The sequence below is a fragment of the Centroberyx gerrardi genome, chromosome 1 (assembly GCF_048128805.1).
Source record: "Centroberyx gerrardi isolate f3 chromosome 1, fCenGer3.hap1.cur.20231027, whole genome shotgun sequence".
Lineage (NCBI taxonomy): Eukaryota > Metazoa > Chordata > Actinopteri > Beryciformes > Berycidae > Centroberyx > Centroberyx gerrardi.
This window is the reverse complement of record NC_135997.1, coordinates 5,412,617-5,428,981: the sequence shown is the minus strand read 5'-3', so window position 1 is coordinate 5,428,981 and position 16,365 is coordinate 5,412,617. Positions and strand designations below refer to the sequence as shown.

The window sequence follows — 16,365 nt, the reverse complement described above, 5'->3', positions numbered from 1 at the left end:
AATAATTCAAACAACAGATATGATAATGTTGTGATGCTGTTGTACTCCTGTGCTTAGGATGACATTACAGCCTGACATTTAAACCTTGTGTAAGTGTTACAATCAATGTGAATTCCCTGAGGAATTGCATAATGTTCAAAAGAAACACTGGGGCAGAGAAAATGGCCTAATGAAGATTTGCTCTTCAAGAGTATATTTACTTGAGTGTCAACCCTCAGTTGTCAAGAGAGTGTTTGCAACCCCAAACCCTCAGGAATCGCACTAAAATGTTGATTGATGTGCGGATAAAGACAGCTAATGACCTGTCTTTGTCACTCAGTGCACCGTCCGCCTCATATAGCCAGTACTTCTGAGCTTTGCTCTTCAACTGCTTTATTTAGCTGACACTCATCCAGAGTGATGTTTAATATGAGCATGCATAATCTTATTGGTGTAAAGAGTGAAGTGACACTTGAGCCAGCATTAAAAACACAGTCAAAGGGGTTTTTCACTGAAATTAAAGTTATTATTCTGCAAAATTTGACATTTACATTAAATTTTCCATTTTTGTTACTTTATGAATTCTCACAGTCAAGGAAATGCTATCCGTTATTATTATTGTGTTGCATTGCCTAAAAAAGTCATGGAGCATCATTTTATTGAGGCTATTTTCAACGTCTAGAATTATATGAAAAATATAGATCTTTATAACTCCAGGAAAATTATTGTCAGTAAAATTCAATAATGTAATAGCTAGGACTGCTACAATCAGCGTTGTTTTTAAATTACTTTTATTACTTTTAATTTTTTAATGAAAGGTTATGTGATGCTCCATCTTAAAACTGTGGGGGTGTTAAAAGGCTGGGTGATTTCCAGTTGATAGTACTTGTCAAACATTTATAGTTATGAGCCTAATGTAAACTACACTGTTCCTGCCGAGTGCATTGATTCAGATGCTACTTATCTTGGGGGCTCAGTGCCAGTTACTAAAATGACTCTCTGAAATGAACCAAGAAGCTACTGGTCCCAAAATATTGAGACACTATTTAGATCACATTCAGGGATTACAGATTTGGATTGACAGGGACGTCTGTCAGTTTCAAACTGAATGGGATCCTATGAAGAGGAGAAGATAATGCCAATTTGACTTATATCTAAAGCCATGACTGAAATCTACATTAAGCGACACATGAAAGACCCTGAACATCAATCCATAGGGTCAGAAGTACTGTTGGAATGACAGATATGAGCGAATAATGGCTGTATTTTCCTTAAACTTCAAAAGCAAGCAGAAGGAGATTCCATTGTGGAAAACACATTTTGACTCACAGCTGTTTACATTCTGGCTCACAAACAATCCACTGAAAACAACAGAGCCATTTTATATGTCATGCCATACTGACGAGGGATGGTGTTCAGCTTTTGTTTATTATGGTCATACATCTCACACTTCAGTGTGAAACAAAAAGCCATGCTTTCCACTAATGACTCATCATTGAAAGAACATCAGCATCACGTTTACAGGGATTGAACAATTAGGTTCCTGCCAATAACAACAGTGACTGTGACAGAGGAACACTAACATCGATACTGACAGCTACAAAAGGGAAGAATCAAGTGTTGCTTGATACAGCATAAGCAATAAACAAGTCTCAACTTCAAGCATGGTGTTTTTAATGAATTCAAAGTGTATAAAGAAAATAGCAACACATGAACTGTGAAGACGAGCCTGTGATGCAAAAGGAAGGGAAAGACTAATTCAGACTCTTAGGACAGTAACGCTTGATGTGTTAACAGTTGTGATACTGTATATCTTTATCTCAGGACTCTTGACTCGTATTCTACATCAAATGCCAAATGACCGATACGGACAACCTCAACTTTGTGCTCCAAAGACTTGTATACTTTATGCATTGTGACAAGTTTCTGCTAAACACATATCTGCACCTACATTGGCTCTCAATGTAACGAAACTATTGTTGCCAGGCATTATTTGTTATTATTTGGAACATAAGAAGAAATGGGGTAGAGGCTGAAATAAGATCAGTAATGAATGACTGACAGAAATCAATGTGGTGAGCAATGTGATTCTAGGAAACTCCTAAACAAACATGAGTGAAAATTGAAAAGTTCTGTATTGATCACAATCCTGTCCCAAAAAAGAACAGGAAAAAAGAACAAAAAAAAAAAACCCAACTATAGCTACTGTGAAATGTGTTCTTTAGCTAGCAGCCTGCTGAGTCAGCTAGCAGGCAAACATAACAAGCTTGCTGCTGCAGTTAAGTAAGAGATGAAGTCTGCCCTATTTTGAAATTAAACAAATAAAATTATACAAACTGGAACAATTCTTGGGATGATATAGTCCACTGATTCCTACTGAAGAGTAAGACTCATCTCTACTGTTATGTCAGCTAATAAGCCTCTTAATGTATTGAACATGTGTGCCATGATGGCTTGTCCCATTGATCGAAGGGTCAATTGTCATTACCTGTCAATACATAATTTACTTTATTTCTAATGACCCATAAAAGTGGTGTAGCTTTAATGCAATCCTATTTTATGATAGGTTATCCAGTATAACAATATGACAGTAGACAATTTTGGACCCCATGTACAAATATATTGGCATCAACTTGCAAAGGTGCACATATACTGAGAAAGCAACATTTTGATTGGTCTGTTTTTTATTGCTATGGTCACACAACTTCAGACAAAATGATATTTGTAAAAATATTTGTTGTTTGGGGAAAAAATGTAATGGGGAAAAAAATGTAATGTGCAGTATTCTCTTTGACCAGTGTTTCTCAGCCTCCTGGTTCTTGTGTACTATTCAGCGATTTCCCGCAATGATTCCCTCTTTCTCCTTGCATATTATAGCCTAACAACATTCTGTGTGAGGTGCAGTTCATCTCCTGTCAGCTGCAATCGCAGTGCGACATTACCTGCTGTGGGAATCTGGCAAAGCAGCAAAGCAAGATAGCAAGAAATTATCGCAGAAAATAGAAATGGCATTAGCTAGTTTGTTAGCTTGCAATAATGTCAAAATATGTTCGAACCTTATCAGCTGGGATCAATAATTCTGTTCTGTCTTTTAAAGCCAAAGTTAGTGACAGGTCAGATAAATGGCCTATCAGTCACACTGCATAAGTTTGACTAATGTTACTTCTTGTTGCAAGAATTCCCTTGACTTATTCACTTTTTTACCCTAAAAATGCCTTTTTGCTTTGTAATGTGCATTAATCTCTGATGATGCCATCATCCATATCCCAAGCAGTTCTCCATCCTTCCCATCCATATTCTTACGCCAACCTAGCAGGCGAATATCATCCCATCTACTGTATACCACATGAGACGCTGATGCTACTCAACAATGAAACTTCTTGTTCCAGGAAGTGGGGTAACAAGCAATCTATGAGTCAGGCTTCCTGTGTTTGAAGAATAAACACTGCTGTCATTTCAAATGTCTTGTGACAGGAATGGCAGCAAGCGCAGCACCTGAAATGTGGTCTTGAATATAAAACGTCTGAGATATTCTTCACCCAGCTCAGTTCCTGGTGTCCTTTTAATTACTTTCTCATTTGTAGGAGCCACCCAAGGTTCTGTTTATTGTAGCCCACTTCATTACTGTCATGCGGCCAATGTGGTTGCCATGGTGCGGCCATTACGCTGTGTCCTTCGAATTTCAATTATCATTCACAGTCTGATTTGCGCTGAGGACATTACCGAGCTACACAAATGTCATTTTCTCTCATCTTCAGGGTACAAACCCCACCCCTAAAAGTCATATCTATAATCATGTCTCTGCAGAAGATGGCATTTGATGGCATAAAAAACAATGTGGAGGGGAATTAGATTCAAGCCTTTTTCACACTCACCTCTATAGTTATGTTGCATGGGACAAATCACAAGACAGATCATTGCTGCTCATTAAAAATCACTACAACGTTGCCATTACAAAATAATTAAAAAGATCCCCATCGTGTATAGTGTGCCATCGCTCTAGTCAGACACTGCTACCGCTTCCCACCAAACTGCTGCTTTGCAAAATGCATGATTGTTTACACGCGGGTGTCAACTCAGACATGCCAGACTTCTGCAAAGTCTTGCAATATAAATAAGCCACCACTTCATTTAGATAATGATGGACCTCTCACTCAATAACAATCGAGACAACTTAACTGGCAACACAGCCGAGCCCCACTTGAAGAAACAAAATACCAGCAAGCACTGCACTCCACATTTACTTAGGTAAGCGTTATTTGTTCAAAATGGCTGCCCTTTCATCACCCAAGTGCTAAACAATGCCGAGGAGAAGAGGTGGATTGCTTCCACTTAGTCATTATCCCTGCTAACCATTTGCAGTCCATCAATGTATAGATTGACATTACCATCTCCCCTTGGTCAATAGTTAGGTCTAATTCCCCATCTGCTCCACACTTGACCTCTAGTCAATTCTCACTTTCCCAATGTGTCAGACAGTGTTTGTAAACGACCGGACTGTATATCTGTTTGATAAAAGTCTAAAAAAAAAAGTAAATCCAGAGATTTTCAAGTGCAAAGCAAAATAACATGATGAGTTCTATCGCTTTTAGTGTTTTTTTCCGTGATATGTCATGTGGAGTTTCTCTCCTTTGGCGCACATCTTGATTGAATTAATTGATTGCCACTTGTAAGAAAGTATCGATTGGATGTAAATCATTATCTGTGGAATGTTTTCTGGTCAGTAAGCGTGTGACAGATTGAGACAGAGAAGGCAATTCCTGTTGTGATTTTGCATGAGAAAGGGAGTTGGAATAAATTTCTGCAGTACTTCAATAACAACACAAGCCGCAGGAAAATAGTTACAAAATGAGGTGTTCCCAAAATAGTTCTATCCTTTGAAATAAGACAATAATACTGAATATATATTTTCTGACAAGAACTTCAACTTTTTCAAAGATATATACAAAATTCCCATACCATACCTTATCTGTCTTCAAAGAGGATAGCCAGTTCATTTAATCATTTTGATGCAAATTATGATATCAGTTTGGGTTTCATCGGCTGATATTGTCATGCACAGGTACAAGGACAACAGACTCATTACAAAACCTCACTGAATTAACCATCGCATTTCAGGGAGATGACCTGCGCCGATAATATAATGTATCATTTATTACCGTTATTGCCCAGCTCCGTCATTAATTACCACATCTCATAAACTACCTTCCTTTCAACGTCTGACCCGATGTAACGTTAAAGAGAGACTCCATTTCGTTTACAATATGCTCATATTCACAGCCAGATGTGAAGATATTAAGCAATGCAGCTGCCTGCCTGCAACGCATCATCCGAGGCTCTCTGTAGTCCTTTTAATTGCCGTCCAAAATACACTTCAATATTTGATGTTGTGGAGATCCCACCAGACATCACCGTTTCCAAGAAGAGTCTGCTAAGGTAAGAGACATCAAACATAGTGTCAAGAAAATGTGTCAAAGAAATTCCAAGAAATCCTCTGAAAGGGAATATTTGAAAGTGTGAAAAGGTGGAGCTGTTTGATCTGTGGAGGAAAAAAAACAAGCCACATGCAGAGGAGCAGTCTCAGTGTGTTGCCTCCTCACCCTGACCCAGAGCTGGACAGTCAAATCCCATGGGGCTGGTGTCAATGCAGGCCTTTGTTCTGGCTAAGCACCAATTGATTTTGCAATGGCAAAAGCCCTGCACCACCCTTCTCTGCCAATCAATTCATTACAATTAAATCTTTCCTGCCCAACTTGGTACATTTCTCTTTCTTAATCAAGCCCTAAGATGACCAGGACTTGGCACAAAAATAGTCCATTTTACAAATTGTCAGATTTAAAGAAATAATATTCTGGCATACTGATACTTATATTATTACGTGGTTATGAATTATTGTATCCCTTGTACAATGGGTATCTTGTGAAATGTGTTGCGTTTGAAATGTATGTCAGGGCTTTTGCAATCATACCGATATCAGTTAACCCTGTGGGATGACTTTAAAATTTTATGGTTATAGAATTGAATTTAGCATAGAATAAAGGCTGTACAAAATGTTGCTATCATACACAGCAAATTGAACTTGTTCCTAGGCCATTAATTCTCTTTACCTGGGGCGACTCTATCAGGTCAGACTATCCAGGTTGCAGCTAATGCATGAACTGGATTTTCTCATGCACCACTGATGTGATGCTAGTGAGTCAAGCAAAGCATGGCCGAGCAATGTGAGGACCGAACGCTTTAGTCACAATTCATTTTCCTGTTCCACATGCACCGCACAGTCAGTCTCTTCAGCGTTACACTAATGCCACTTAAAGACAAGATGTCACAAACGCAATTCCCTGTTCTGGCCCGTGTCCCCCGGAATAACAACAAAGAAAGGTGATGGGGGGTTTTGTAGTCTATTGCATTCAAGTAGCTAATCTAGTCAAGTGAAGTAAGGTTTGAAAACCTGTACGTGAAATATTTTTCCCTTTTTGCTGCTTTTTTTTTGCTGACCAGCAAGTATGTTTTACATAAAAAAAAAAATCAGGGCTGAACAAGTTGTAGATCAAAGCAAGGGGAGCTAAAAACTTTGTTCCGTCACACCAACAAGCGAAAACAAGCTCTTTACAAAGCGCCTTATGAGCACATCATCTTTTATGTTGAGGTTGGCAGCATGCTATCTAATAGAACACTGATTATATCTATGTGTTATAGTAATTACTTTTCATGACATTCCCTCTCAAGAGATACAATCTGTACTGACCTGCCAAATTACCACCGTGACGCTCCCCTCTCCAATTAGCATCCAAAAGGTCACCTATTTAAAAAGCAAACTACAGAGACAAACACATTTTATAAATAAATCAAATCTAAGTGTATAAATATTTTCCTAAGGCTCTTGAAAGAGGCGAGGCAAATTATGTGTTTGCAGGGTGATAAAACAGATCCGATGCTTCTAAAGCTTCCCTGATGATTATTTATGTAACTAGAGACTTGCTTTATGGGAGGGTTAAATATGTAGGTGTACTAAAAGGTATATGAGTGCTTAATTTGCTGACTACTAAATGCTAGAGGTTAATACATCAATACAGCCCCTGGTTACATGAGTCATACATCATCAATGTACCTCGCTGGTATTGACTAATACTGTATGTTGGATGTAGGTAATAACCTTGACTTCTCTCTCTGTAAAGCTGTAACTCCAAAGGCAAAAACAGTAATTCACACAGAGTCCATTACAGTGGTCGGTATCTCACCACCAACTGAGTCAGGTACATATACTTTTTTTTTTTATTATCAACAACAAAGCCCCAAGTTCAAAACCATCTTTCTTCCTGTGCATGCGTTGCTCAACAACTGAATTAAACCCAGGTTTGCACTTATTCACCAAGCTAAGATGAAAACAGTATCGAACTGTTTTAGCACTGAGAAAAAGAGGAAAGGCAAGTTTCATAATGCATTCCTTCCTGCGTGTGATGTCTCCATGGTATAGTCAAAGCCCTGGATTTTCTCTCACGACTCTCATTAAGGCAGTGGTGTCAGGCACTGGTTGAGAAGAAGGATGATTTTATCAATGATTTAATTAATCATCAAAACTCCCTCTCTCCACACATTTCTCTGTCTTCATTCTTCTTGCCCATCACTCTTCCTCCAATTCCTTCCAATGCCTTACACTGAACACACACACACACACACACACACACACACACACATACACCTGCTCTCTTTCAAGACACTGCAACACAAGTAGCCTTTTCCTTTTTCTCAGTTCCTCTGACTTCAACTTGCTTCCTCCCAGACCAGTAAGCAGCAAAACTCCCAACAAGCAATGTCACCACTATTCAGCAGGCGTTGCATTCAGTGAATTACACCACAAAAGGACAACTGTCTCTCAGCCTGCCCAGAACTGAGAAAGAGAATAGCCTAGTTCAACAGATAAGCTCTTCCTTCCTGCCTTCAGTCTTCCAATCTCCTAAAAAAAAAACATGCTTAGCACACAGAAAGCCCCTGCCAGAGAGAAGGCTCAACCTATTTGGCAGGACTGAACAGACCCTCAGATTAGTATAATCTAAGATTGGCCATTGTATGCATTGAACCTCCCCCCCTTTTGTTTCAGAGTCTCTGGCAGGGTGAAACTGACACAAAAGCCCCTCTTCTTATTTATGACTTACCTGGTGTTGAGACTCAAAGCTGGACAGAGAAGCAGTAAGCAAATAGCCTGGATGAATTTCATAGCTGTCTCACACTCCCGGTCCTTCTCCCTCTCTCAGATGCTTTGCCTTTTCCTCGCTTCTCTCTCTCCGCTCTCTAGCTCTCCCACTGGCTGCCTGGGTTTTTAGCGCACTCTCACACACACACACCCAGACACACAAGCGGCGAGGCAGACAGATGCAACACAGTGGCTCGGCGAGAGGGAGGATCTCTGGCTTTAAATAACACAGGGACACAGACCGACTTGCTAATGGCAAGGAGCGGGAGGGGCTGAATCAAGAGGGAGATGTGGGAGTGATTCAGAGATGGCAATGTGATGTCAGCGCCCAGTTCAGCCATTGGTGAGAGGTTTTCTTGCCATTGTTCTGCGCCGGTTGCTCCAACAATGCACCTCTCCATTCATTTCAATCTGCCTATTATTACCTGCGCTCTGAGAGATGGAGATACAATAGAACAATTAGCTGGAATAGTGGACAGATAGGGTCGTCAGTGCAAGCAAACACTCAGTCCTTTATCCGCCACTGGGTTCAGGCTTTAATGTGACAGCCATTATCAGTTCAGTGAAAGTTGAAACCAATGTGTTATGAATTCTTATATTTTAGCAACTAGCATCCCAATTTTGTCCAGGATGAGTGAAATCTAGTGTCATAAAGATAACATATTTAGTTCTCAACCACAAAAAGTAACTCCTGGATAATAATAATAATAACAACAACAATAAACTTTACTTATATAGGACTTTAATATAACAGAGAGCAAGAGAAATAGGACTCAAAATACAACAATACAAGACGAGAGACAACAACACAAAATTAAGAACACAAAAAACAATTACTTAAAAGCAAGTCTATAAAAGCGTCTTGAGAAGTGATTTAAAAGAAGACACTGACTTTCCTATCCTCAGGCAGGCCGTTCCACTGTAGGGGCTCTAATGGCAAACGCCCGATTACCGATCGATTGTTCAGTGATAGAAGAATAGAAATATCCAGTAATGAGTACATCTAACCTCCAGCCTCATTTCCCCTATGCATCTCTTTGGAATTTGAGGTTGACCTCATGAAAGCGGACGCAGCTCTTGAACATGATGTAGAGGACTGTGAAGATGTTCCAAGTGAGGCTCCAAGCTATGTAATCCAGGCAGAATATTAAGCAGTCCATACAAAAGGTGGAGGTCACACACCATAGGCATGATAAATGATTTCCATTACAGGTTTAATAGAGTTTGGAGTCTATTGTCCCCGAGTAGTAGCCCACTCACCATACTGAATGACTTCCACCCATTTATTTGGTCTAATTAGAAGCTCATGCATGGAAACCCATGGTGACCAGTTGTAATGAGTCTGCTAGACCGCAGCTTGCCTTGGTTATCGGGGAGAGCGTCCTCGATGGACCACCATAATCTGTCTTAATCATGTATCACATCAGCCAGAAACTTGTAGTCCCAGCGCTGTGAGCCAACCTGTTGAGCTTCTTACCATAATGAAGAATTATTACCATAAAATTAACATTGTTGATATTATGCAAGATTTTATTCGGATAAATCCCATTGCTAATCCTAAATGTCACAACGTTTAATTTGTATATTTTGTTTATGAATGCTTCATTTGAATTTTGATCATGCCTAAATTGAATGCTTGATTCAATCAGACCCGAGGGTAACGTTTTTGTGGGTTCTGCATGGACAAAAACCTTTTTGTAGGACTGTAGTGTGTGTATAGGCTAGACATTATTTTTAGGAGGCAGGGGAGAATGCTCCTCTATTTTTTGAGAGAAAATAGAGAGAGAGGAAATTATAACTATGAAATTAAACCTTTAAAAACTTCAAAAAAATATTTTCTTCTTTGCCCTTTGGGACAAAAATCCACTAGTGAAACTTTGGAAATCAAAACGCCTCAGCAGCGGCCTCTAAAGGCAAGAGGGAAATGGTAGTAAAGCAGAGAGACTGTGAGGAGGAGAAATCCTGCTGTCCTGCGTTAGGGAGGGTCTTATCATGTCAATTTAATGGGTTTAATTTTCTTATATTGGCCTGTGATTGGCAATTGACATCACGTACTGCCTGTCTAACCAATGAGTGTAGATTTTCTAGCCGTCTGACACATCTTCTTCTCTACTTGTGACAGTCAGGAGAACAACAGAGACTAGGATTCAAAGTGCAAATTGCAAATAGAGCCTTTCAAACATAACTCTCTTACACTCCCGGTGGGAATATTGTTTTGGCACCTGCTGCCCAGCAAACACTGAGTGCTGCTAACAACACTAATGTCAGGGAGGCAGAGAGAGGCACGGGGAAGAGCACGCTGTCAACCCCATTCCATACTTTGGATTATGTGGAAAAATTGCGGATCAAGACCGCCGGACGACCGACTCCGCAGGTAAAGCTTACAATGAAAGATGCTAGATCAAGTCTTCAGGAAATTTCCACCGTGAATAAGTGTTGGTATGAGAGAAATCCTTGGCTAGTGGACAGTCTCATGATGACTAATGGATTGTATTGCAGGCCATGCCTTCTGATGGGAAACTGTGTGAAACGTTAGCGCTTGGTCTGCCAAGGTTTTTGTGAAGAATTTGGACAGGGCGACAAAAAGGCATGATAAGAAATCTTGTTTTAAGAAATCTTGTCAGCTGTTATTTTACTGCTTAAAGCCACAATAAGCGATTTTTCTGACCACTAGAGGGCGACATAGACCGCAATGCATTTGTAAATAACACACAGCAAAGCCACTGCACTACAGAGGCCTAAGAAGGACAAATGGAAGGATAACTGCTAATAGCTAAGCTTAATGTACCTACAGAGAAGTTTCACCGGTTAGTCTCACTTTGACAGATCTTTCTCCCGCTGAAGGTTACATGTCCCACAATGACAAGTGAAGAGGTAGGTAGCAAGTTTACTAGTTTAAGTTTTACTCGCTCGCTTCATCGATTCCGCCATTACGATCATTTTTTTCAGGAATGGGAGGGGGTGAGGGACGTTTTTAAACAGCGAGGGAGGAGACGAGCTAGTTTTAAAAAAATGAAAAGCTACTGAATGGAGCGGGAGGAGCTTCTTCAGGAGCTGAATTTGACAACAAGCAAAAGAGGTGAAAACAGCAACACAGCTGTCTGCTGTGTGGATATTGGTTTATATCATTATGTCTCAAGGAAATCTCCACATAGCACACATTAGCTTCAGGATTGGTTATAAGGTCTGATATCGCTTATTGCAGGTTTACATTTTTCAATTAGGCCACGCCCACCTCTGGTCTCCAGTCCGAATACAGATATAGATATTTTAGAGTCTTGATCAATACAGATACAGATAATGGCATTGTGTCACAAGCCTAGCATCCATACAGCGGGTTTGTAAACAAAAAAAAAAAAAAGTCTTTTGGTCCCATTGTTCTGTGGCACTTGGCACTGTTGGCACCAGCGATCAAACCAGCAACCTTTCACAGAAAAGGCTTCCTCCTTAATTACATGTCAGTCTGCTGCCAGAAAGTGTAGACTCTCTGCTTTCATGCTTTTATGCTGGGCTTCCATTATACTCAGCCATTTATATTTCCCAGGAAAACAGATTCACTGCAGATGTCAAGTATTTTCAGTTGCTTTTCCAGAATCCCCAACAACCTAGAGTCACATCATTTCATTTGGGCACTTTGGAGTAAATGAGAAATTAAAAAAGCTGGCGTGGAGCTCCGTGAGGCATGTGAAGAATTTACATTATTATAAGTGCATATTTCTCTTCTCGCATACTTCCTTAAATCAACTCTTAATGCCTGTAAGCAAGTCAAAGTCATAAACATCCAAAAGCGTGATGCAACAAAAATCTTACTCAGGCAATTTTCAACATTTTTGGCTATGAAGTACAAAAAAAAAAAAAAAAAAAAAGTTTCAATCTCAGCTTTTCATTCCTGCTGTGTTTGACTATGGAAGAAATGATGAATATTGAGCATAAGCAGCACAATCAGGCTTTGGGGGAAGATGATTTGATAGAATGCTGTATTGGTTTGCAGTTGTCAGAATTCATTTAGCTGTGGCAATGTTGTAAGCTGCTGATTCACTACTTTGTAGGCACTTAGTTTAATGTTTTAATGTTACTTGCTCTCTCTCTGTGTGTGTGTGTGTGTTTGTGTTGGGGGTGGGGGGCTTTATGAGGATCTTTTAAAAGCAAGGAAAATGCAGACCTTTCCTACTAGCTGTAAAACTAGCATGCACAGCCGACTGCCTCTAGTTACATTACATTACATTACATTATGTCATTTAGCAAACGCTTTTGTCCAGAGCGACTTACAGTAAGTGCATTTTGTCAACAGTAGTCAAACCGACCATATATCACAGTCGAGTAGTTGAGTGACCATGACTGTACATGTTTTCTTTCTTTTTTAAGCCTTTATTTTTCCAGGAAAGGTTTTCGGAGCGCAGATTTCCTATTCAGCAACACATCAATGATATAAACACATTCACCAATGGAGCTTTCCAGTATACAACCACACTCTTCTACCGTCGGCCACTGAGCAGATACACTGGAAAAGCTGAGGGTCAAGTGCCTTGCTGAAGGGCACACAGACAGTGGTTGTTGAGGGAGTAGACAGTGTGTGACTCAACCACTTTTCCAGCCCACATCTTTTTTTCAGTCCAGGCATTCGTACTGTTGGTCTTCTGGTCACAAACCCTCTTCTTTACCTTCAGGCTACCACCATCCCAGAAGGCATTATTTCCACTTGTCTGCAATAACATATCCAAGGACAGTGATATTGACTGACAGTTCCCTGAGTAAATCAAGTTATCCTGATTCTGAGCAGGCTAAAATAATGGCCTGTCAACAACGTTGCCACTTTTACTAAAGACTGTTTACTTTCTGCAAAGATGCCCCTCATCCCTCCTCAGCATGAATATTAAGCTAATGAAGGTAAGGTAGCAAGAGTTAAAATCTTCATCGTCTATTATCTCTGTTTACACAGGGTTTGCACTAGAAGAAGGAAAAAAAAATCCCAACCCTCCCTCCATAAATTTCCATCGTCAACATCTACTGTGCCATCCAACATTTTGTGTGGAAAAGGAAAGGGAAAACAAAAAAGAGAAGTCTGGCAGCAAAGCTGAAGCTTAAGGCATTTCCCTGTCATGCGGTTCATTCACTCAACGCAGCCGTATGGAAATGTGCTTTCACAGAACCGGTAGAAGTATGCTCTAAACATCATGTCCGTGATGTTTAGACTAGCTTCCCAGCATACATACACAACAAATGAATGGAGAGGCTGGAAAAACAGTCTTGATGTCAGTGGTAAATACAAATCCCCAAGGCAGCTATCGTTGGTCAGTGGTTAACCCTTTAAAAACCGGAGGCAAGTGTAAAATAAATCTTTCACTTATACTTTACGTTAGCTATAAATAAATAATTGAGACAACAAATTTCATGTTTAACCCTAAACTTGTGTCAACTGTATTTAAGCTGTCCATTATTCTATCTACAAAAAACAACCTCATCCTTCATGATTTGAGAAGGTAAATACTGAACACTGAGCTGCTAGTTTCCCAAACCAATACCAGCACACAAACAGAGTTTCTGTTTAAGACTTGGCTAGTCATTGCATCACAACTGACTCACATTTTTGTTTGTTTTAAAGGCATTTCTGTTTCATTGGGCAATACATTATAGTGACAGTAAAGACATTTGTTGAGCTCAAGTCAATTCCAAGACCAGGTCCAGTCAGGTGAGTTTGAATCAGGAGGACTATGCACAGGTGTAATCCTTTAAATTGTTTGTAGTGCTGCTGGGGAGAAAATAAATCAAGATGGACCAGGTGGAGAAAAATGTATCTTTGAAAATTTTGAGCCAACATCCAATAGTGGGTGAGACCATGTCTGAGTCAAAATAGGCACAAGATAAAACTTCATGACGACAGAAAACTGAAGACTCAAGTACTGCAGTCCTGATTGGGAGAACATGGTATGTAGGTTGGTATCCACTAATCCACCAGAACAAATTCATCAAAATAAATCAATGTTATCAATTCTGAATGCTGACTAAATATGAATATGATCCATAGCAACAGTTTGATACCAATTTACAATTCCTTTATTGGAACCTTCAAAATAAACAAGCTAAGAAAACATCTGCTGACAAAACAGAATGTGAAACACTACAGCAACCACAAAAATTGAATTATTTCAACATCCCCTTTAGGCTTTTTGAGGAAGACAATAATTCCGCTGAGTGGGACACTGCTGTGGGGCAAGAAATGAAGAAAAAGATATGGCGTATAGAATTAATAGCAAAGGAACTCAATCAAGTAAAGGAGGATTGACGTGAGAAGAACACCAAGAAGGCAATACACTGGGTACTTAACACATTTAAAGACTTCCCTCTTCAAAAAGAAAAGATCACTGGCCTGCGGATGCCTTGAATGATCTTACAGGACCTCTATGCTTAAGTATAGAAAACAGCCAGGTAATGAAATAAAAGACAGGTATAATAGTTTTTATTTCAACCAATACAGGAGCATTTTAGTATTAACTGTACTTCATCTCAATTCTTAAGTAGAGAGGTCAGGTGTAGTGTAGAGGTACAAATAATAGTATCAATCCCATAAAACGTTGCTAGTGTAAATGCATACAAATGCAAGAGTGTAGAGTGAAGAAGTCTGATTCATTTCATAAGGCAAGAGTCAATGCACTCAGAGAGGAAGCATCACACCAGAGCTTATAACTGCAGGACAGCTGAACAGAACTGACCAGGGGACTGCAATGGTAGGACAACTACAGTTAGTAGCATGACACCCACAGTTAGTGGCAAGATGCCAGGACACCCACATCTAGAGCCAGTACAATCCCAGGACACCCACATCTAGAGCCAGTACAATCCCAGGACACCCACATTTTGCTGCAGTATGATGCCAGGACCCACATTCAGCAACAAGGCAGGAGCAGGACATCAATGTTTAGTGGCAGGACAGCCATACATTGGTACGGCTGTAGTTACACCACTCATCAATTCCAATTCAACTGAGGAATTGGAATTGGAATTTGAAAAAAAACTACAGGAAACAGAATTAGAATTGAATTGGAATTTCAGGAAGTTGAATTTAATTCAATAAAATTGATTGTGTTATATATGATCAATAGGCTACTGAATATCATAAAATAAAGGTAATTAAAGCGACCTTTCTTGTGGTATTTGATGCATAACATGTAATCGCAATACATACATTATGATGGAATGCATTTAATTTGCTTAACTGTCTTTCTCTCTTAGAAGTGGAATTTCATGGATTTTAATGGAATTTAATGAATTCAATTCAATTATGTTTCCTGTCATTCCAATTCGATTCCAATTCTGTTTCCTTAGAGCTGAGTGACATTCCAATTCCAATTCCAATGGCCCCAACCCTGAATTACACAGTACAGGACTCATTAAACCCCACACAAGTCAACCCAATCAGGAAAACCTCAGTCATATTTGTCTATGTTTGTTCACTCTAATACATTGTAATCTTAGTCCAGCTAGGCCAGTTGGACCAGGGCCACCTCGGACTTAAACCATGGCGATGCCGCCACTAGGGAGAAGCATTTGTGTGGGACTGTGACTCAGTCATTGTGATTCAGTTAGTTGGGCAGCGAGCTACACTCCCTGCACCAGGCTGGACCCTGGCGTGATGGCGAAAACAGCAGAACATTTTTTACATAAATTATTCACCCATTGGATGATTATAAGTAAGATGATTATGAGTAAGTAAGTGCTGATTATATTTTACATTTCAGGCCTTTAGCTGATAATCTTATTCAAAGTGACTTATACTGTAATAAGTGCAACAGCCGGATAAGCTTAAATTCCTGTAGCAGCAACATTACATGGAACTAATTGTAAAGAATGCAAGGAGTGAAGCCACAACACAGATGTAACAAATATTTCTGTGACCCTAGAATGATCATTTTTGTTAGAGAAGGGCCAAGTACAGAAATAGTTATTTCAACCAGTACAGGAGCGTTTTCAGCAGTGTAGGTAAAGGAGGAAGATATGGGAGGGTTGGATGGCTAACATACTGTAGATCCTGCTCTCACTGTCAGTTGCCGGGTTTCCATTTTCTTATCAGACTTGTGTATGTCGACAATCTGGAGGATCAAATGTATTTTTTGTGCAACAAATGTTTCTCAAGATGTGTTTCCATTGAACTGTCACAGGTCAACAAAACACAGGGATGTACTGTAACAATATCACAA

At 39.7% G+C, this 16,365-nt stretch overlaps 1 protein-coding gene across 1 annotated transcript in view; it reads right to left on the bottom strand.

Moving 5' to 3' along the window:
- luzp2 (leucine zipper protein 2) overlaps window positions 1–8,194 on the bottom strand; it is a 132,733-nt gene extending 124,539 nt beyond the window's left edge. The window contains exon 1 of the mRNA XM_071896172.1: window positions 8,133–8,194. Within this exon, the coding sequence (XP_071752273.1) occupies window positions 8,133–8,194 (62 nt within the window). The remainder of the gene's footprint in view (window positions 1–8,132) is intronic.
- Between the last annotated feature and the right edge of the window lie 8,171 nt (window positions 8,195–16,365).